A 23462-nucleotide genomic window follows, 5' to 3' on the forward strand; every position below is an offset into this window, starting at 1 on the left:
CCTGGAGGAGAGAGGAATGGAACTGAGCTGGGTACCCGAGTCTGGTCAGGTGTAAATAAGAGCAGGAGGGCATTCCAGGCACAGGTATGTGGAGGCAAAGGAATGCTAGGTATGCTGGAGAAAGGCAGACTGTGATAGCTACAGGAGACAGGGAGACGAGCCGGCGAGACTAGTCTGATAGGCCTCAGAGGAAGGCCAAGGAGCTCAGACTCTGTGCAGAGGTTCCCCAATGCTTCCCGGCTGCCTCCACCCTTCTCACGGCCAAAACTGCCCTCCACTGCCTCTGAACACCACCACTGCCCTTCCATGCCCGCTACTGCCCTTCCATGCCCGCTGTTGGTAGGTATAGTCTTGAAACATCCTGTCAGCCTCTGGCTCAGCCCAAACCTCACCTAGGGGACCATTATCACCTGTGTTTGGCAGGAAAGTGAAGCCCAGGGAGTTAAAAAACAGGAGGAGGGGCCTCCTGGCCTCCCAGGCCCTGCTCCAGCCTGGCTGCTCCCCTCCTCTCTGATAAAGCTCTCCTCACCCCCTCTCAAGCCTGTCCCTCCCCCCTCCATCGCCTTCCCTCCCCCCCCCCTTTTATCTGCACTAAAAGGGCCAACTTTGAAACCTGCTTCCCACCTCCTTTCATCTCTCTTTGCCGCCCCTTCCCTGGGGCTCCTCAGATGTGGAGGCGGTGAGGAGCTTGAGACAGGTCCAATTTCACACCACAAACATTTACCCAACTCCTCCTCCGTGCCCGGCCCTGCGCCAGGCCTGAGATGACTCAGCCAAGGGCAGAGCTGGGGAGGAGTGCCCAGTCTGGCGGGGACAGACACGGAAATGGGAGGCCAGAGAAGGGGTCCTCACAGGCCACGTGTGTGGCCCAGAGCTTGGCCTCTGTTCCAGCTCCTGGGTTCCAAGGGTCATGGACTTAGTCAACACCCATGCATTGAGTCATGCCCTGTCCAGCACTGATCCAGGCAATGGGAAAACAGTGGTGATAAGACCTAATCCCTCTCCTCTCCTGAGGGGGAAACGGCCAATAAGTAGTTGCGTTCGTTGAATGGTTAAAAGGGATCATTGCTGATAAGAACGAGATGAGGAAGATTAACCAGGTAATAGGATAAGGATTGGAGCCACAAGGGGTACTTTGGATTAAGTACTCAAGGAGTTGACGCAAGAGCTGACATCAGAATGATAGAGCCAACCATGCAAAGATGTGGGGAAGCGCATTCCAGGTAGAAGGAACAGCAAGTGCAAAGGTCCTGAGGCAGGAACGAGCTTAGTGTGTTCCCGGAAATGAAGACATGAAGTGGGATCCTGGGAGGTTTTGCCTAGCATGGTAGGCACCTGGGAAATACAGAAATGCGTGCACAGATGTCCCGAGTGATTTTTCTGAACCCCTGCCCTGGAGCAGGTGGAAGCTGCCTCATGCTGTTGCATTTGGCCCTCAGGAAATAGATGACTCGATGCAAAAACTGAGGATCAGAGAAGGGCAGTGACTCTCTCAATGTCACTCGGCCTGAGCGGGGAAGGAATGGGCTTTAACCCACGATTGTCTGCTTCTTGAGTCCAGCCTCCTGCCACCTCACCCCGACTTTTGACTCTCTTTGTAGTTAGAAGCAATTTCCACCCTTATGCCTGAGGCACAGAGATGAGTCGTCTGTGGGCCAGTAGGAAAGCTGGGGCCCATGTGAGTGAATCCAATGACAAATCTAAGTCTGTGTGGGCTGAGGTGGGGGGTTAAGGAGTAGAAAGCTCCACGGAGGGGTGAGTATTCTGGGCACCAAGGAAGGTGGCCCCCGAGCAAGGATGGCAAGGAATAGGTTGGCATAGGAAGGGGACACTCCAGGGTGCAGTGGTGGTGAGGGCCTGGTGCCAGGTACAGACTCAAGGGGCCACAAGGTTAAGTTCAGGAGCAGGGAGCCAGGCTGGATGAACTCAACATGAGGGGGTTGGGGCAGGAGAATGAGGTCAGGGGGGCACTTGGGCACAAGCTGTACAGAACCTTGAGTGTTAGATGAAGGCGTGGACTTTAACCTTAGGCAGTAGGACACCTTTTTTCTTTCCAGAAAAGGAGAAGCCGAAGGCCCATCTCTGCATTAGGCAGCCTTGCAAATACACTGGCTGTTTCTCAGCCCAGTCCCAGCCCCCTTGTGAGTTTCACTTGCGCAGCAAAACCAGGACCAGAGAGGGAGCGAACACTTCCTTTCCTCCCAGAACGCCACAGTGGGGTGCTGTAGAAACACATGGGCTATAGAGTCAGAGAAGACCTGGGATTCGAACACCAGCTTGGTTGTAGAATTGTGGGAAAATCACTATACCCAGGCCAAGCCTCAGTCTTCCTATCTTTAAAATGGGTGGCATGGTAGTACCTGCCTCATTCATTTATTCTCGTCTACTATGGACTAGACTCTGCTCGGTGGTCCCCGGGTTGGAGGGAGGATTAAGTGTCCAGCACATAGTGGGTCCTCAGGAAATGGACGTTACCATTTTTCTCGACACCTGTTTCTCCCCTTCCTTCTGCAGATTTCTAGGTGTCGTGTGGTGGGTTTTGAGTGTGGGCTTTAAAAGGGTGGGGAGGGGACAGCATCACAGACAGGATGGAGTGAGCTGAAAGGAATGGCTTGGTCAGGGGAGCAGCCCCTTTTGCAGCTGAGGCGGAGGCTGCATCTTTCAGCCTGTTGTGTGTACACGACCCCAGACACAGGAGCACCAGGCAGCCTGGACATGCATGAATCTGCAGACTTTCCTGTTTGCCATGCCTGTGTGAGCTATCCATGCACGCATTTATGTGGAGAAAACCCACATGCGCCCTCAAGCCAGGAAGTACCCCCCTCCACTTCTCTCACCCTGACTTGACAACAGCAGCTGCTCCTAGCTGTTTGTAGCATGTGGGAGCACCCACAGGTGTACCTGGCTGGCCCCGAGGAGGATGCTCTTGGTTCGACCTGGGCCTCTGGACAGACGGATGTGCCTTGAGAACTTGGCTTTGCCACCAACCAGCCCTATTTGACCCAGGGCAAGGCACCTGGCTTCTGGGAGCCTCCGTTTCCTCTTGGGGAAAGTGGCAGCGGCAGTGATGACAGCATTGGCCAGGATTAGAGGGGCTCGTGCACGTGAAGCCCTTACATGGGCCTGGCACGAAGTCTTGCTGAGCAAATCAAAAGAAGAGCTAATCCATAGGTCATGTGGCAGGTGCCCAGCGCAGGTAAAAATGTGTTATTGGCAGTGCTTGTCTAATCCTCACAACCACCCTAGGAGGTAGGTATTTTATTTGCTCCATTTTTAAAAGGAAGGAACTGAAGAACAGAGACCAAGTGACTTGCTCAAGGTCACACTGCTAGGTGGCAAACCTAGGCAGATGGGCACCGGATCCGCACTCCTGACCACCATTCCCAGGCGTTCTTTGCATGCGTGCAGACACACACACACACACACACACACACACACACACACACACACACACACACACACTGGCTGACACAAACACACCTGCTCCTTTTCCCCTTCCTGCCCTCCAGGTCCTGGCTGACCAAATGAGAAGTAGGACAGTGAGATTTGAGCAGAACCTTCTGGACCACAGATGACTCCTGTCCTTCTCAGACCACTGGCAATGCTCCCAGGCCCAAACAAGGGTGCCTTCCACCCCCAGGCACACAGATCACACACTGATCTGTGGAGGGTCTCCTGTACCCACCTTACCAGACATTTCTTTTTTTTTTTTTTTGTCTTTTTGCTATTTCTTGGGCCACTCCCGCGGCATATAGAGGTTCCCAGGCTAGGGGTCGAATCGGAGCTGTAGCCACCGGCCTACGCCAGAGCCACAGCAACGCGGGATCCGAGCCGCATCTGCGACCTACACCACAGCTCACGGCAACGCCGGATCGTTAACCCACTGAGCAAGTGCAGGGACCGAACCCGCAACCTCATGGTTCCTAGTCGGATTCGTTAACCACTGCGCCACGACGGGAACTCCCCCTTACCAGGCATTTCTGAGCACTCATTAGAAAAACAATAGTTTTCACTCATGGAGTCATTTTCCCGGAACTCAGCTAGGCACCTACCCCCCAGCTAGGCATTTAATCCTCCAGCCACTTGCAAGGTGGGAGGAAAAATCATTTCCACTCTGATGAAAATTAAGGCTCAAAGATGAAGTGACTTCTCTTGGGTCATCTTGGACCTGCATCCAGTTCCAGGGCTGAGTGGCCGCCTCTTGTACCTTCTGTCGGTGACGTAGCATCTTACAATCATGCACACACACTTTCTGCCCATGACACCAACCAGACACAACTCATGCACCTACACGTGAGGGGTACAAGCCTCCCCTGCTGCCCTCTCGCCCCCCCCCCCCACATCTGCCAGGCCACATGCCATGCCCTCCACCCCTCCCTCCCATTACTGGCTGGCTCCCTGAACTGGAAAAAAAGCTACCTGGGCTCAGCCAGCCTCACTGACCTTCAGCCCCAAGTCTTTAACTGGTTAATGGCAGCTCCCCACAGCCCCCGTCCCATGGCCTTGGATACAGCTGTCTCCACTTAGATTCCAGCCCCCCCACCCCCGACCCTGCTTCCCCTCCAGGAGGGAACAAAAGAGAATAACTGGGAGGAGGAAGGAGAAGAGTGGAGGGGAGGAGAAATGAGAAGGCGGTGGGCATCCCCCCACGAGCCCAGCTCAAGCCCAGCCCTAATGGGCAATCAGGAGGCTCCAGCCATGTCCTGCCCCTGGCCCTCTCCTGGACTCGGATCTCCCACCTGTAAAACCAGGAGGCGGTCTCCACGCTTCCTTCCAGCTGAGCTGATGCTTGGAGTCTGGTTCTACCTCCTTTTGGACTCAAACATCTGACAGGCCAGGCTTGGGGCAAAGGTAGCCCGAAGCTCCACGTGTTGCCACGTTGGATGGTTCATGGTGTTAGAAAGAACTTTGGGTGTACAGTCCCAAATTGGGGTACAGATTTTAATTTTGTGACAGTCCCTGTGCACCCTTGGGCGGGGTTTATCAGTGGTCCATATGGCATCTTGAAGTAAATTAGAAAAAGCCCTCCTGCCTTTGACAAGATGCTTCCTGGGCTCGGACAGGACTGTGCAGGCAGAACACTGGCTGGACTTCACCCCTACTTCCCCCTTTCCGCCGACGAACTTTGTGCAGGATGCCACCTGCACAACCAGGCTTGGCAGCCCTGAGCTTGGCAGATTTCCTCTCTGAGTTTCAGTGTCTTCATCTGCAAAGCGGGGGAGATCACATCAGCCTTACAAGATGCCAGGCAGGGCGGGACCTTGTCTGCCTTGTTTGCCATTTCATCCCCAGGGCTTAGCACAGAGCGGCACTTAGCATAAAGGAACAGAGGGAGGGATGGCTGGAGGAAGAGTAAGCTACAAACTGCTAAGTGCTGTGCTCATGGGAGGAATGACCATCTTGGGTCTCAACCTCCCCGCACAGGTTCACCCGGGTCAGGAGGACCTAGGCTGATCAGGACCAAAGAGGATGTGGGCTTAGGTGCTTAGGGACGGGAGAGAGCATTAAACTGGGGACTCGGGAGACTGGCTGTAACACCCACTGCACGCGTGTGCCTGGGCTTTCGAAGTTCGCCCCACTATAACAGTGAATGTGAAAAGAATAAGGCGTGTCACCTGTGCCTGGTTCCAAGAATTACCTCCTCTAACCCACACCGGTGTGAGGTTATGAATCACCCCATTTTCCAGACCAGCACACAGAGGCCAAAGAGGTCGAGTGACTTGTCCAAAGTCAGGTAGAAGCAGCAGAAGATTCCAAGCCAGCTCCAGCTGCTCTCAGATCCATGCGGTCCCACTGGGGATCATTGGCCCATTCCACAGCTGAGGCAACTGAGACTCAGAGAGGCTCGGTCATGCAGCCAAGTCCCCACTGAAGGGTCATCTCAGGGCTCCGGGTCCCCAGCAGAGGATGTTTCTGGTGTCCTCACCTCCCTGGGCCTCAGTTCCTTGCTCTGGAAGAGGGGGTTGAGGCTCCTTTCCTCCTGCGGGTCGGGGGAGGGGGGGGGGCGCGAGCGGGCGCTGAGCCCTGCCCACCGCGCTCCTTTGTCTGCGACGCACAAAGAGCCCTTGCTTGGCATTCGGGGCCTTTGTCGGCCGCCGCGCAGCCTGGCTGTGCCCCCGCCCGCGTTATCAGAGCGGGGAAGCGGCCGACAGAGCTGGCGGGGCCTCTCTGGGCCGCCGCCGCCCGAGACTTGTGTTGGACACGGGCCTTTCAGGCCTAGAGCCGCCGCACAAAGGCCCGGGAAGAAGGCGGAACAAAGGGCTTTTTCACGCGGCAACTGAAAAGCCGCAGATTAGCACGGGGCGTGCTGCACGGGCGGGAGGGGCGGGCGGCCATCCCCCCGGACCCCCTCCCGCGGCCCGTGGCCCGTGGCCCTCCCTGGTCTGGGGCCTCCAGAGAGCCTCAGAGCGGCCAAGCCGACGCCTCTCTCCTGCTCAGAATGCCCCCTGGTTCCCCAGGGCACGTCAACCGCCTGCATTCTGCACTCTGCGGGTTCGGGGCCTCCCCCTCCCCCTTCCCAGCTCTGGCCGCGTTTGCCCTCTTTGCCGGCCCCTGAATAATTGCCATTCGCACTGGTCTCACCGCCGTTCGCACCTCTGTTCCCCTTGCCCGGCGTGCTACCCCGTCCCTTTCTCAAGCCCAGTTCCAGGTCGCCTCTTACGGAAAAATAAGAATCAAACATCCCGTGTGCTGGGCCCTTTGCCTTTTCCCAGCCCTCACTGCGGCATGCAAATTGGTAGCCCCATTACCCAGCTTTGGAAACTGAGGCGCGCAGTAAAGGTTGAGGGTGGCCCACGGTTGCACAGCAGGGGCCCAGCGCGGCTGAGAGGCAAACCCCGATCCCTTTCCACTCCTCCTCTGGCGGAAAGCGTCCCTCTGCTTCTCGTGTTTCCCAGGCAGGTGGTCCCTTTTTTGGGGCAGGGTGGAGGGACATGGGCACAGGGTCCATGGGCGCCAGGGCACCTTCAATCACCCCGCCCTTCTTCCTTCAGGTACGCCATTGACCGAGACTCAGATTTGGACCAGATCTTTGATATCGATGCCGACACGGGCGCCATCGTGACCGGCAAGGGGCTGGATCGAGAGACAGCTGGCTGGCACAACATCACGGTGCTGGCCATGGAGGCGGGTGAGCCAGGGGGCGGGGCGAACATGGGTGGGAGGGGCAAAGACTGCGTGGTCCGGCAAAGCCCAGAGAGGAGGGGCCAAGTGTTGGGGTCCCGGCAAAGAGTAAGAAACTGGCCAAAGCTGGTGGGGGGGAGTGGTCAGCAAAAGCGGATGCACAGGAGCCTGAACCGAGATCTGGGAAGGATCCCAAGCCAGAGGGACAGGGCCAGTCTTGGTTCCGGCTTTCTTCCCTCAGCATTTATTGAGCACCTACTACATACCAGCCTCCTCCCTTTTTTTAATGGCTACACTCCTGGCATAGGGAAGTTTTGAGGCCAGCGATTGAATTCGAGCCTCAGCTGTGGCAATGCCTGATCCTTTAACCCACTGTGCTAGGCCAGGGATCCAACCTGCCCCTCGGCGGGGACCCAAGCTGCTGCAGTTAGATTCTTAACCCACTGTGCCAAAGCGGGAACTCCCACCAGTCCGTTTTTTGGAGGCTGGGGATACAGCACTGAATGAGGTAGAAAAACTCCTGTCTTTGCAGGGAAGAGCTGGACCATCAATGAACTAAGAGAAAAGATGTACACATGTCAGCAGATGCTGTGCTGACAAGAAACCAGGAAGAAAGCAGAGGAAAAGGGTTGGAAGAGGGTGTTGTTTCTTTTAGGGGAGGACCTCTCTGAGAGGAGACATTTCAACAGAGAGCTCAATAAAGTGAGGGAGTCATGCCATTGCCACCGCCGGGGGCGGGGGTGGGGTGGGGGGGAGATTGTTCCAAGGAGAGGGAACAGCCAGGGCAAAGCCCGGTGGTGGTAGTTTGCGTGGCATATTGGAGGAGAGCGGTCAGTCATTGCAGCGTCTGGACTTGATGAGGTGGGATTCACGGGGCAGGGAGGGGTTTGAACAGAGAGGGAGGTCGTGAGACATAATACCTCTGGCTGCTGCATTGGGAACAGACTGTTTGGTGTTTGGGGGCTGCAGGGCGAGGGGGTGGGTAAGGAAGGGCTCTCAGCTAGCAGTTACATGCGACAGTGCTTCGAAGATAAGAGAGTGGCCTGGCCCAAGATGACAGCCAGGGAAATGGTGAAAAGTGGTCACCTTTGGGAGACAGGGCTAAAGATAGAGCCCAAAGGACCTGCTTTTGGGATGCTTTGGAGGAGAGATGGAGGGGGGTCCAGGATGACTCCAAAGTGCTTGACCTCAGTTTCTAGAAGAGTGTGTGTGTGGTGGGTGCAGGGGGGGCCTTGGTCACAGGCAGTTTGGTGCAGCTGGGGAGGAGTGTGAGCTGAGAGGAGAAAGAGGGGGTCCTGGGACATGGGGTCCAAACAGGTCAGGCCATGGAGGTGAGGAGCTGAGAGTGTGGGGGTTCGTGGTACACCAGGGGCAGGGAGAGGGCAGTTCCAGGCCTCCTCCATAGCCAGAGCAGCATCGCCTCTGTGGCTGCCACTGCCTGGACCTGCTCTGTAAGCTCCCCCGCCCTGTCAGCTCTTAAGGTCTCAGGAGCCAGCATAGCTGCCAGTAAGCAATGGTGACAACAGGAATACTCAGAGTCTCTGAGCCCGGGGCGGGCAGCATGCCAGCTCCCCTCTGCAGTTCCTCAGCCCCAAGCCCCTCCTGCCCCTGCAAGCCCTCCTGGCGGCCTTCCTCCTCCCCACCCCTGCCAGTGCCTCCCACTTCCCAGGCCCCACCAGCCCATTCCGGGGGCCGAGGAAGTCCCTAGGCTGAAGTTCCCTTCGTCTCTTTCAACTTTGGTTTAAAAGAAAATACAAAGCTGGCTCAAACCTCAGTGCCTGCTGCTCCCGAGCCTTTGAATCCACTTCTCCACCGCATGAAAGGGAGATAACAAAGGTGGCTGGAGAGGAAGTGGCGGCTGGACTGAAGGGAAGACAGCCCCCCGCCCCTTACCTCCCCGAACCTGCTCCCCGGGCGGCCAGGGGGCCGGGCTGGGCTGCTGGGCAGGGCTGCCTCCTCTCCCTGCCCGCAGATGCGTCTCCCCCACCGCCCGGTCGCCTGACCACTAGCATATCCCTTCTTGGGTTAAGGGTTGTGCTTCCACGCAGTGAGAGCAGCTGGGGCAGCGTGCAGTCTGTAATGCTGCCGTTTCACAGGAGACGGCGTAGGGGGATCCTCCCTCACAGACATCCTACCCTGTTTACCCAGTAGATACTGAGCTCGATGCTTTCTGGCACAGACTTTTTTTTTTTTTTTTTTGAATCGCCATCGGTTAAGATCCGCACCCAGTTTACTGATGGGAAAATAGACGCTCGGAGCATTCGGAGATTTGCCCAAGGATGTGCAGTGGCAGAGCTGGGATTTGGACCAAGTCTGTCTGGTTTCCACCACAGCTTTGCTACAGGGCCTCCCTTTTCCTGGTTTTCTACTCTCTGGGCTCCACCACTGTCCCCTCACCCCACCCCCATCCACGCACCATCCCCAGCAACTGAGCATGGGGGAGGAGAGGAGTCTCTGAAAGGAAAAGAGTGGTGGCTGGACTGGGCTGGAGACAACTCCCCTCCGAGCTGTAATTCACAACCCCTGCCCAACCCTTACCAGGGATATTAATCAATGTGAAAATGAATGGTTCCCACTTCACAGTACTAGTAGGAGGATTAAGGAGGATGATATGTGGAAAGAACTTAGTCTAGTACTTAGTAAGTGCACAGTTAATGATATCTGTCGATCTTGACTCTGTGCACTCAACTTAAGCACCGACCCTATGCCAGGCCCTTGGCAGTGCTGTGCTTCGTAAATCGTCCCACTAATCAGGTGTCGATTCGGCTATTATCCTTGAGGGGTGGATGAGGAAACCAAGACTCAGAGAGGTGAAGTCATTTGTCCAAATTCCCAGCCCCAGCCTGTCTGATGCTCCTCAAGTTATATGGCTTTGGTGCCAGGCGCGAAGCCAGGAATGCCACAGATAATCCGCCCACTCCAGCTTCTTGCCATCTCCGGGAGACAAGAACAAATCATTAGCCCCACTTTACAGACAAGGAAATAGAGGCTCAGGAAGGAACAGCAATGGCCCTGAAGTCACAGAGCAAGTCCATGCAGGACCAGGGTTCCAGCAGCCAGCTGGGGGCCCAAGTTCAGTGCGCATGGGTCTGCCCGCCGGAGCCCTCCTGCTGAAGCATCCATTTGGCTGCCTCGGAAACAGGGGACAGTGGCGGGGTCACGGCGCCCCGCCTGCTCCGGGTGTACCAAACACGAGGTGACGAGAATCAGAGGGGAAATATTTATACACAGCAGCCAGGCTCTGCAAGCACCTCAGAGAAGGCAGCACTCAGGCGGGAGCCGCCGCCCGTCATAGAGGGTTACCTCAAAGACTCCCGAACCACTTAGTATGCCGGCTCCCTCTCCCCGAACTTCTGAGTCATCCATTCTGCCCATGCAGACGCTCCTTCCACTGACATTATCTTTAACGTTTTGTAATCATGAAATATTAATGACCGATATTGAATTTAAAGTACAATTTGTGTCTGAATCCGTCGGTGGAAAGGGCAGATGTAAGGGACAGTCTTCAAAGAGACGAGGCAGGGTGGGGGGCTGGGGGCTTGGAAAGCCAGCACTGGGGTCAGGGATGGGGTCCCAGGGGGCTGCACCCAGCCCCCTCCCCCAGGGCCCTAAGCTGCTGTAGAGGGGTGGTCTCTAGCTGCCCAGGAGAGCAAAGAGTTAATCGGATTGGCTTGAAGCTTCCCCACCTGGGTCACCCCAGGTCAAGTCACGGTTTTACAGCACCCTGATTTTTCCTTCCCGCCACAGAGCTTGCTTTATGATTTATATATGCATTTGCGTTTGGACTTAGTGAACCGCTCTTCCCCAGGAAACAGTACCTCCCATGAAGACAAGGTCTCGCCTATATCTGTAGCATTCACTCCAGGCCTGGTATGTAGTCAGTGTGTATAAATATTTCCTGAATGGGTGGATAAATGGCCCGCCCAGTTAGGAAGGCAGGGCGACGTGATGGAGAAGAACTGGTTCTAGTGGCACAACTCCCAGCTGTATGAGTCTGGACAGTCACCCCTCCTCTGCTTGCCTTAGTTTTCTCATCCATTAAATGGTACTTACTGGAGTTCCTGCTGTGGCGCAGCGGGATTGGCGGTGGCATCTTGGGAGTACTGAGATGCAGGTTCAGTCCTTGTCCCAGCACAGTAGGTTAAGGATCCAGTGTTGATGCAGCTGCAGCTCAGATCTGATCCCTGCCTGGGAACTCCATATGCCGCTGCACTGTCAAAAAACAAGCAAACAAAAAATGGTACCTCCTGGATTGCTATGAGGATAATAACTGTTCTTGTGAACTATTAGTAATAGCAGCTTCTGCGTATTTGAAGCTCACACTATGCCAGATATTGTGCTGAATGTTTTATATAAAGTGTCTGCTGAGGGCTTTTTGTCACCCACATGTGCTGGGCTGGGCACTGGGATCTGGTGGCAAAAACTCTCGGCCACTGACCTCAGGAGCTCACAGAGGGGCAGGAGAGACTTGTTCACTCGGTGACAACACGGAGTGGAAGAAAAAGGACAGTGGGCACTCGGGAGGCACAGGGAGAGACTTGGTCCCGCCCAAGAAGGGCAGAGGAAGGGACAGCATCTTTCCCAGGGGAGGGAACATCTGAGTTGGGTCTCGAAGGCTGAGGAAAGGGGGTTTGGGTGCTCCCGGCTGAAAGGCCCCTGTATGCCAGGGGCCTGGAGAAAGACCACTGTCCGCTCTGAGACTGGAGAGACGGAGTGTGGCTGGAGGCTGGGGCTGGAGCCGGCGAGGAGAGAAGGAAGGGCCTCAGATGCCCTGTGAGGAGCCGGACAGCTCTGGGGATGACAGGCAGCCAGTGCAGGTCTTTAAGCAGAAGAGCGAGCTGGTCAGATGTCAGTCCTCAGTGTTCACTCGGGTTCGTGCGGGAGGAGGGACAGGAGGGGGCCAGCCTGGAGCCGGAGATCAGCTGGGAGGCCCTCATCATAAAGACTCAGGCTTAGTCACGTGCAGAGGGTGCAGGGCAGGGCTGGGACAGGCAGGAGGATGGTCAGGAGACTGACTGTGGTGCCTTCTGGGAAGAGGCTTGGTGCAGCCCTGTGTGGAAGGGGCTGCTCTGTAAGGTAGTGAGCTCCCTGTCACCAGAGGTGTGTAAATCAGGCCTGGGTTTCTCTTAGACCAGGTCACTCCTGGGATCCTGTGCCACCTAGGTACTTAACGGATGCTGACAGGAACAAAGATTTTGTCATGTCCATGGCGTCTCATAGGACAGCCCAGAATATCAAGGCCAGCTTGGCCCTAGGGAAGAAAACTTCCTCCCCCACACTCTCCCCAGGATTGCAGGGGCCCTACTTCTCCCAGAAGTCCTCCCTTACCCTTCAGAGGTCCAAACATGCCCACCCAGACAAGGTCAAACCTCCCATCTCAACGTGGAAGCCAGATAATCAGAGAAATAGAGAGAGGCGCCCTAACCTATGCTCCCTCCGGAGGAGTGGGGACAAGGCAGGGAGTGTGAAGCGTCCGCTCCTGAGAGCCCTGACGCCCCTCCCCCGGCGCACCCCCTCCTGCTCACTCAGCCTCCTCCCCATCCTCTCCCCCCTTCCCCCCACTTGTCTCGTCCAGCTCGTAATTGGGATGATAAATCTTTCTGCCCAGCTGGCCAGCGCTAATCAGAGCCTGGTGTTTGGATGCAATTTAATTCTCTCGGGAGGAGGGAGGCGCTGGGGGGATGGTGGAGGAGAGGGTCTGGGTTCTGCTCCCCCCACCCTTGAACCACCATGAGGGAGAAGGGACCTTCCCGCTGCCCCCACCCCTCTCCCCCCTCCCTCCCCGCTCTCCCCACGTCCCACTCCCACTCTTGCCACCTCACTTCCCTCGTTCTCTGCGACAGCCAAGAACTCGAGGGTCCAACTCCATTTGTTTTACTGATGAGAAAACCTTGGTCCAGAGAGAGAGACAGGAACAGGGTCACACAGCCAGACAGTTCCCTAGATGGAGGGACCCTAGATGGGGTGCCACCCCCACAGAAATCGTCCCTTCGGGGATCTCATCTCTTCCTGTCCCCTCCCCAGCATCTCACCACAGTCAGGGATGCCACTGACAATGACATCTATTCTCTCAGTGAATCTTTATTAAGCACCTACTGTGTGCTGTGCACAAACGGGCTGAGGATATACAAAAGTAAAGAACAAGAGACCAAAATTTTGCTGACTTTCTAGTGGGGGCGAAAGATGGTAGGCAAACTAAATAAGTGAAAATATAGGGGATGCTGGGTAGGTGCCAGGGAGAGAAATAAAGCAGGGAGAGGGTGTCTGGTGGGATTGCAAGAAGCAAAGTAAAATAAAGGCATCAGGGGAGGTCTCTGCGAGAAGACACCTGGGCAAAGATCTGCAGGAGGGGAAGCAGGAGACCGAACAGAGGAAGGGGGAGCGCGGGGTGAGGGACGAGGCCGGGGAGGAAGAGCGCGTGGGAGCCCTTGGAGGTTTGGGGCTTATACTCTGGCTGCCCAGGACTGAGGGCAGTCAAGGAAAGCTTCCTGGAGGAAGCAGAGACATTTGTTTGGGGCCTTGAGCAAGTAGGACTCTGGCAGCTGAAAATGGTCAGAAAGCAGTACTGTGTGATGATTAGAAACTCCCACTTTGGAACCAGACCGGGGTTCAAGTCCTGGCTTTGTTGATCCTTATGAGCCTCTGGCAAGTTCTGAGCCCGTTTTCTCATCAGCAAAATGGCACTGATTCAAGGCCCTACCTCTGTCAGTGGTTGACAGGATAAAATGAGGCAGAACAGACCCTGGCCCGTGGGGAGTGTTTGATATGTGTTTGCTCGTGTCCTTTAAGAGGACCGTATTCCTAAGAGTTCCCTAACGGAGTCGCCAGGCCGGGCCCCACTCCCTCTACCCTTCCTATTGGGCTCCAGTCCTCAAAGCCCAGAGAATGGGTTAGAAACTGCCAGGGGGTTGGGGTCTTCCTTGGAAGAGATCCAGAGTCTCACTAGCTACAGCCTTCCTTCTCACCCCAGGACCTTTGCACGTGCTCTTCTACCTGGAACACTCGTTCCTGTCCATCCCCTTCACCTGATTACGTCCTAGTGGGATCTCTGCCTAAATGTCACCTACTCCAGGGCAACTGTCCCTACACCCCATCAGGATAGGGGCCCCTGCCACATAGGTTCACAGTCCTGGATCTTTTTCTCTAACCCTGACTCTTCTCACAGTCTAGAATGATAGATACTGGTCCCTGACACCAAACCAAGAGACCGTGTTGGTCTTGTTCCATGTTATGTCCTTGGTACAAAGGAGGCGCTCAAACTGTAATAGTCAGCAAACCCCAGGAGTCTCAGTTTCAAATCGCCCTGTCCGATCCCTCGTCTGTTACCCATAGGGACTCTGAAACCCAAAGTAGCTAAGAAGCCTGCCCACACTGCACAGCAGCTCTCCCACCCCAGTCTGCCCTCTTCTCGAGGCACCCACAGAACTAACTGCCCACCTTCTTCACCCCCTCGGCCCCCCAGGGCTTCACCTGCCACCTCCCCGGATTAATGGTAAGCCAGCTCAGAGAGGAAGCACCCGGTCGAAGCACGTTTAATTTTAATTTAGGAATCGGTTAAGGCTGCAGCCCTGCTCAGCTCTGGACTGTCAATCAGCCTTCCTCAAGGCTGCATCAATTAGTTTAAAAATATTGAATGTAATTTTGCCTGACACAACATATTGCAGCTACTGCAAAATATAATTTATTTTAGAAGAAGAAATAATTAAACTAATTTGCATGTCAGTCAGCTGAACTGAGATGCCAAGGGAGGGGAGTGGGACCCTTGGGGGATCCAGCCCCTGGAGAGGGCACCTGCTGCTGAGCATTGGGTGAGGTCAGCCTGGGCCTGGGTCCGAGCAATAGCTGCATCTGGATGGACAGATATTCAGGTGGTTGGGGGTGGGGGGCACTGGCGTTGCATCTAGCCAAGCATGGGCCTTAGTGTCGGAAGACCTAGGACCCAACCCCAGCTCCACCACCAACCCGCCTGTGACTTTGTACAAAGCCTTGCCGGTTTGGGGGTGCCTCCATTTCTCCATCTACAAAATGGGTTTAAGAAGACATCCTTTACAGGTTGTTTTGAGGCTCAAATGAGGTCGTAGATAAGAAAGTTTGTTATAAATTGGAAAGTCCTGCACAGAGATGAAGCTTAATTAATTGGTGGATTTCTTGTTTTATACCAGAAACATTTGTGGTGCTAAATTATGCCTTATTAGCAAGTATTACAAATGATGCTAACTGTGCTCAAGAGGAGTTTTGGAGGAAGCCAATCAGAGGCGAGATGTCAGGTTGGACCCCCCGCAGCACCTGCCAGTCACCCCAGGGCAGCAGTTGGCAACACTTACCACATATCAGATTCACCTGGGGCTGTTAAAAACCTATCCATGACCAAGCCTTTGGCACCAGTACGTTTTAAAGGCTTTGCAGGTGATTTTAATGCGCCACACCACGCCGGAGACCACCAGGATGTCAGGAGCCCTGGATGCTGACTCAGGGCTGGCCCACGAGCTCGGGGGCTCCAGGCCAGCCCCCGGTTCAGGGGTCTCTGGGATAAGCTCTGTAGGTGGCAACTTTGGCAACGTCAAGGCTCATCTCTCGGCTGCCCCACATCTTAGATCTGAGACCCTCACTCGTGCCGAAGGACTCAGGGCTTTCCCAAGAAGTGACATTTGAAAGGAGGTGTTAGGACAAGACGAGAGCTAGGTAAGGTAAGGATGCACTAACTAATTGTATTGTGATAAACGTTCAGAAATATCTATGTGTATCGAAACGTTGCATTTTACACCTTAAACTTACTCCATGTCATATGTGGATTATATGGAGGGGGGAGTGGTAGGAGAGGCCCAGCAGAACCCAGGGAAAGTTACAATCGTGGGGGTCTCACCAGCGGTGGCCCTAGCCCTCCAGCAAGGTGTCTGCCCACTGAGGACTTTGCTCCACTCTGAGACCTCCCTTTGCCCCCGAAGGATCCTGTCACTCCCTCCGGCCCCTGTGCCCCCCCACCCCCACCGCAGGGGACGGGGCCCTGGCTGACCCTCTACCCTCCCTGTCCCTCAATGCAGAGAGAGAGGTGCCTTTCCCTGGCAGCAGCCCTCCCCCACCCCCTCCTCCGAAAGCACCCACTGGCTGGCTGTTTAAGTTCCCCAGCTAAAAAACCTGCTCTTAAAAATAACAGCTCACCCAGCATTCCCAGTCACGACTCCTGTCTCCTGCCCCCAGAAAAGCCCCCCTCTAATCACTGAAGCAGCAGATCTGGGTGAGCCGAGAAGATAAGGTGCCCCCAGCCTAAGGGGAGCTCCACAGAGGAGTTGGGGTCTGAGTTAATTAAGGGCTCCCCCTTCCTTTCCCTGATCCCCCCAGGAGGTGGCCTCACCTGCCTCCCCATCTCCACGTCCCTCTTTATCAACACAGGAGCAGCTGCCGTGGGTGTCCAGGGGGCCCCCCAAGTTCAGAGGAAGAGGCAGCCAACCAGCCCCCACTTCCTCCCCAAATGCAAGGGGTTCGTGGCTGCCTGGAAGCTTTCAGGCTGCCCCCCAAATAGCTCCTTGCCAGCTGGGCCAGAGACCCTGCCATCAAGTCTGCTTGGAAGGGAGTTGTTTCCCCTCCCCCGGGGGATGTCCTTGATTTTACTGGTGGGTAGAACGAGTTGGTAATGAACTCATGGCTAAGATAGCCAAGGATGGGGCACCAGTGAGCACTGAGGTCTTGGGCAGGGGGGGGCAGGGGGGCTGCTATAAAGGGCCAGCAGTCAGGGTGCTTCTCAGAGAGGCCAGGCTGGGTCACTGCAGCCTAGACCCAACAAGCCCAGCATCACTTAATGTCATTGCTGAAAGGAGCCTCAAAGAAATCCTTATCTAGCACTTGCTGTGTGTTGCATAGGCAGTTTTAAGTGCTTTGCAGATATCAACTCAATCTGTTCTCTTAACCAACCCATTACTGCTAGCCTCGTTTTGCGGGCAAGAAAACCAAGGCACAGAGAGGTCCAGTGACCTGGCGTGGACCACACAGCTACTGAGAGTACAGAGTTGAGATTGGAACCACTTGGCTCCCGAGCCCTTACTCTGTATGCTCTGTATGCTCTGTTCATTTTCCAGGTGTGGAAACTGATCTCAGGGAGGGAAAAGTCTTATCCAAGGTCAAACACTCTGTCAGGGACAGAGCCATGCCCCAAATTCAAGCCTCTTCCAAATGTTTCCAGGCTTCATTACACTCCTTCAGTAGGTCTGTTAGACCCTATTCTGTGCCACCTTCCACGGTGCCGGGGACCCAGGAACTAATACGACAGAGGCAGTGAGTGACCTCAGAGACATCGTAGTTGGAGGGGTGGAGACTTGGTGGTCTTGCTGAGGATCCTGGTCAAGACCCAGCTCCAGTGGGACTCGTCTTGCCCTCTTGGGGCTGCATCTTAAAAGAGCAGACCTTTGAGATGTCCGTTGCCAGCTCACCAGTTCCTTAACCTTTGCCATGTTTTAGTTTATGTAATTTGGGGATAGAAATTGTACCAAACCACAAGCTCTCTGCAAGGCTCCCTGAAATAATGCGTAGGGACCCCCAGGAGAATTCTCTGCTCTCCATGCGGATGGGAGAAAAGTGGCAATGTTGAGTGTAGCGTTGTTGGGGGTGGGAGTGAGGCTGATGTGCTAGTGACATGGCTGATGATGGCAGGGGTCACGCTAGTGCCGGTGGGGCTGGTCCTGGCACTTGTGGCAGAGGTGGTGGAGATTGTGAATTATTGGTGGTGAGGGTGGGGTGATGGTAGTAAGGGTGGGGAGGGTGTGATGATGGCGGGCATGAGGAAGCTCGCGCTAATGAACAGGGTGGTGGCGGCGGCTGTGATTCTAACGGCGATGGAAGTGAGGACCTAAGGGTGATGGTGACAGAGGAGTGGCGATGGCAGTGACGGTGAGAGTCATGAGGATGGTGATGGTGGCACTCATAACAGTTAGGTTGGTGACTGTGCTAATGGTGGTAGTGGTAATGGTTTAGTGGTGGGAGTGGTCAAAGGTGACAGTGAAGGTAGTCGTGGTGGAGGTGGTGATGGGGGGCACTGGTGATTTTGGTGGTGGAGGTTGTGACGGTGCCAGTGGTAACAGTAATGGTGATGGTTAGAGTGATGATCTAATGGTGATGATGACGACAGTGGTGGTGACAGTTATGGTGATGATGACGACAGTGGTGGTGACAGTTATGGTGATGATGACGACAACAGTGGTGGCAGTGCCAGTTATGGTGATGATGATGACAGTGGCGGTGCCAGTTATGGTGATGATGACGACAGTGGTGGTGGTGACAGTTATGGTGATGATGACGACAGTGGTGGTGACAGTTATGATGATGACAGTGGTGGTGACAGTTATGGTGATGATGACGGTGGTGGTGACAGTTATGGTGATGATGACAGTGGTGGTGACAGTTATGGTGATGATGACGACGGTGGTGGTGACAGTTATGGTGATGACAGTGGTGGTGGTGACAGTTATGGTGATGATGACGACAGTGGTGGTGACAGTTATGGTGATGATGACGACAGTAGTGGTGACAGTTATGGTGATGATGACGGTGGTGGTGACAGTTATGGTGATGATGACGACAGTGGTGGTGACAGTTATGGTGATGATGACGGTGGTGGTGACAGTTATGGTGATGATGACGACAGTGGTGGTGACAGTTATGGTGATGATGACGGTGGTGGTGACAGTTATGGTGATGATGACGACGGTGGTGGTGACAGTTATGGTGATGATGACGACAGTGGTGGTGGTGACAGTTATGGTGATGATGACAGTGGTGGTGACAGTTATGGTGATGATGACGACAGTAGTGGTGACAGTTATGGTGATGATGACAGTAGTGATGACAGTGGTGGTGGTGACAGTTATGGTGATGATGACGACGGTGGTGGTGACAGTTATGGTGATGATGACGACAGTAGTGGTGACAGTTATGGTGATGATGACAGTAGTGATGACAGTGGTGGTGGTGACAGTTATGGTGATGATGATGACAGTGGTGGTGACAGTTATGGTGATGATGACGGTGGTGGTGACAGTTTTGGTGATGATGATGACAGTGGTGGTGGTGACAGTTATGGTGATGATGACGACAGTGGTGGTGACAGTTATGGTGATGATGATGACAGTGGTGGTGGTGACAGTTATGGTGATGATGACGACAGTGGTGGTGGTGACAGTTATGGTGATGATGACGACAGTAGTGGTGACAGTTATGGTGATGATGACAGTGGTGGTGACAGTTATGGTGATGATGACAGTGGTGGTGACAGTTATGGTGATGATGACGGTGGTGGTGACAGTTATGGTGATGATGACAGTGGTGGTGACAGTTATGGTGATGATGACAGTGGTGGTGACAGTTATGGTGATGATGACAGTGGTGGTGACAGTTATGGTGATGATGACGACAGTGGTGGTGGTGACAGTTATGGTGATGACAGTGGTGGTGGTGACAGTTATGGTGATGATGACCCACTTAGCCAGTTGTCCTCAGTCCTGGTCCTAGTATGAGCTTGGTCCATGCACAGCTCTCTCAGTGTGACCCCACTGCCTAATCTTGTCCTAGCGGTAGATGAGGGGCTTGTCTGGGTCTCACCCACCCACCCTACTCCTGTGGTCTCTTTTCAGACAATCATGCCCAGCTCTCCCGGGCATCCCTAAGGATCCGAATCCTGGATGTGAACGACAATCCCCCTGAGCTGGCCACACCCTACGAAGCAGCCGTGTGTGAGGATGCCAAGCCAGGCCAGGTACCACTGAGGGGCTGGGGGCTGGGGGTTGCTGCCAGGGTACCCTCTACTCCAGCCCAGAGTGGGCTCAGCCTCGCATCAGCTCCCTACCCCCTCTTCACCCTTCAGCTCATCCAGACCATCAGTGTGGTGGACAGAGATGAGCCCCAGGGTGGGCACCGCTTCTATTTCCGCCTGGTGCCTGAAGCTCCCAGCAACCCTCATTTCTCTCTGCTCGACATCCAAGGTGAGTTACCCGTGAACCACCAAATCCTAGGGTCCATGGAAAGAGGGGCCAGGGGCCTAGCTTCCCCGCCCCCTTCTCATAGAGGCACCCAGAGGGCCAGTGGTGGGTCCAAAATCACACAGAAAGTCCGGGCCAGACCCAGAGGTGGGTTGGCGGAGTGGAGGGGGTAGAGGATGGTAGATGGAGAGACCCAGAGAGGGTCCACGCGGGGCCTAAGGGGCCCAGCATCCAGTGTGGAAAGAGCCGCTGATTTAAGTGGACATTGGAATAAGCCACGTGCACACACCCTTCCGTTTATAAAGTGCTTTATCTGGAGTTCCCATTATGACTCAGTAGGTTAAGAACTAAGCATAGTCTCTGTGAGGATATGGGTTCAGTCCCTGGCCTTGTTCAGTGGGTTAAGGATCCTGCGTTGCCGCAAGCTGCTGTGTAGGTCGCAAATGCGGCTCGGATCTGATGTGGCTGTGGCTGTGGTGTAGGCCAGCAGCTGCATCTCAGGGTTGACCCCTAGCCCAGGAAATTCCATATGCCTCAGGTTCAGCTGTAAAAAGGAAAAGTTTCTCTGCATCCTCATGGTCACCCTGGGAGGTGGTTTTCTTGCCCCTTGGCCCATTTTCCAGGTGAAGAGACTCTAAGAGGATAAGGGACCCTCCCAGTGTCATAGGGAGTCAGTGATGAGGCTGGAATTCAAACCCACCCCTGTCTCAGATCCAGTGTGCTTGCTGTCTTAACTTGCTCCCTGGAAAGCAAACTGCCCTGCCCAGCCTGAGCTGATCCCATTGTGAGATCCTCCCCTCAAGTCCCCCCACCCCCAACCCAGCAAGAAGGTGCAGTCTGAACCTTCAAGGAGTAGAGTGGGGGACGGGGCGGGGGGGGGGGGGGCAGGGTGTCTTTTTCTTTTTTGGCCACCCCACGGCATATGGAGTTCCTGGGCCAGAGATCAGATCCAAGCCGCAGTTGCAACCTATGCCACAGCTGCGGCAACACCAGCTCCTTTAACCCACTGTGCCAAGCCAAGCATCGAACCCGCGTCCTAGCACTGCAGAGATGCTGCCGATCCATCTGCACCACAGCAGGAACTCCCATTCAGCAATCTTTATTCAGCATGTATTGAAATACAGTCTATATGTCAGGCACTATGCCCGGTCCTGAAAATGCAGCTTCGCCTAAGAAAAAATCCCTGCCCCCATGGAGCTGACATTCTAGGGAAGGGAAACTAAACAAATAATAGGATGAGGATGATAAGTGGCTGGGGTTGGGGAGGAGTAATGCAAACTTCACGGTGCTGGACCCTGGATACCTGGCACATTCTAGTTATTCCAAAAAAAAAAAAGAGAGAGAGAGAGAGACAAAATAGGAAGGAATAAAGCAAGGTAAGAGGAGAAGCTATTTGAAATAAGGTGGTTTAGGAAGTTCTCTTGGAAGGAATCAGTAGTGACAGGGATCTAAAGGAAGAGAGAGAGTGAGCCATGTAGGTAATTGGACAAAGAATGACCCAAGTGCAAGAAACAGCATGTGCAAAGGCCCTGAGGTGGGAGCAGTCCTGGGTGTCTGAGAGCTGCATGGTTGGGGTGAGTGAGCACAGGACCAGAGGAGAGGTAATCAGTGGTTACCAGGAGCCAGGTCATGTGGGTTCCTTCTGATCCTGGGACAGGTCTGGGATCCCCCCCCCCAAGACCTTGACACCCCTTCCCTCAGTGGCCTCTGAAGCCAGACCCATCTGTATTTCCAGGAGTCACATTAAAAATATTTGGAGTTCCCTGGTGGCCTAACGGTTAAGGATTCGGCATTGTTACTGCCATGGCTCATTGTCACTTCTGTGGCTTCGGTTCAACCCCTGGCTCGGGGAACTTCTGCATGCCATGGGTGCAGCCACAAAAAGAAAAATTTTAAACAACCATTGTAGTTCAGATAACTAATGAGAAAGGATACTGATCGTACATAATCTGGATTAAGATGCTAGAGGCTTTGCCATGCCAGGCTGTCTGTAACCCCTGAGTGACTTCATTGTGTTAAAGTTGGGGCTGTACTTGGGGGAGCAGCTGAGGCAGCAGGGAAGGACTCAGGGGACTCAGAGTCCAAGCTGTTTAAAGCTTTTCAGAAGTCATTCAATATTTTAACAACTTTAACAACTGCTGGTATTGCCCTGCCTGTGCGTTATTGCATTGCTATCCTGAACTGGGCCAGCAGACACAAGTAGCCCGGACTTGACCTCGCCAAGTTCACAGATCTTTCCAACCCAAGGGGCCTGAGAGTCTGCCCAGTGTGGGGGTGGGGCTGGCTTGGCCACCAGGGCTCCCATCCAGTGTGACCACCTGATACTAGCCCTGGGAGTGAGGGTGGCAGCAGCATGCTGATGTCAGCACAGCCAGGGAGGGGCTTCTCCAGTCCCCCAGCCCCTCCCCACAGTGTGCCAAGCCCCCTCCTCCTTGCCACATAAATATCCCGGTTGACAAACGGCTACCCCAACCCATCTGTTTCTTTGTACAAATTTGTAGCCAGTTTGGAAACGTGATTTATAAATATTGCTTTTGCAGCCAGGGATTGACACTGATAGATGTCAGGCCAGATGGATGGATGCAGTGCTGGGCGCAGATCCTGCCTAGAAGGGTGGGATGGGGGTCTGGGGTGACCAGTGGCTTCCCCACATGAAGCCAGCTGCTGCCCAGGAGGGCAGTGAAGGGGTAGAGGGCTGGTGCTCAGGGATTTCCTCCTGGGGGAGGCGAAAGAGCGGCAGGGACCAGAGCTCTCGAAACATATGGCTCCACGGCCAAAGACAGCAACCCTGAGAAACAAACATCTCCTCTCCTCTCCTCTATTCTTGCTTGGGAATTTGAGGCTGAGCCAGAGCCAGCTACTCATTTTTCAAATCTGTCTGTTTCTCTGTGCCTCCACTACCACTATTAATTCACATCTAAAACACACAAGAGCTTCCAAACTGGCCTTCCACATCCACTCTTGTATTTTTATTTATTTGTTTATTTATGTATTTTTGCTTTTTAGGACCGTGCCCGCAGCATATGGAAGTTCCCAAGCTAGGGGTTGAATCAGAGCTATAGCTGCCAGCCTACACCACAGCCACAGCAACCCAGGATCCAAGCCACATCTGTGACCTGCACACCACAGCTCATGGCGTCACCAGATCCTTAACCCACTGAGCGAAGCCAGGGATCAAACCTGCATCCTCATGGATACTAGCGGGATTCATTTCCACTGAGCCACAGTGGGAACTCCCATACTCTTTTTTTTTTTTTTGTCTTTTTGCATTTTCTAGGGCCACATCCTAGGCATAGGGAGGTTCCCAGGCTAGGGGTCTAATAAGAGCTGTAGCTGCCGGCCTGGGCCAGAGCCACAGCAACGTGGATCCGAGCC

General features: G+C 54.5%; 1 protein-coding gene across 1 annotated transcript in view; it reads left to right on the plus strand.

Moving 5' to 3' along the window:
- The window catches only part of CDH22 (cadherin 22), a 75611-nt gene that overhangs the window by 43960 nt on the left and 8189 nt on the right, over window positions 1-23462 (plus strand). Inside the window, exons 7-9 of the mRNA XM_047770294.1 lie at window positions 6993-7129; window positions 19743-19864; window positions 19973-20090. Of these exons, the coding sequence (XP_047626250.1) occupies window positions 6993-7129; window positions 19743-19864; window positions 19973-20090 (377 nt within the window). The remainder of the gene's footprint in view (window positions 1-6992; window positions 7130-19742; window positions 19865-19972; window positions 20091-23462) is intronic.

This window comes from Phacochoerus africanus, chromosome 3 (assembly GCF_016906955.1).
Source record: "Phacochoerus africanus isolate WHEZ1 chromosome 3, ROS_Pafr_v1, whole genome shotgun sequence".
Taxonomy (NCBI): domain Eukaryota; kingdom Metazoa; phylum Chordata; class Mammalia; order Artiodactyla; family Suidae; genus Phacochoerus; species Phacochoerus africanus.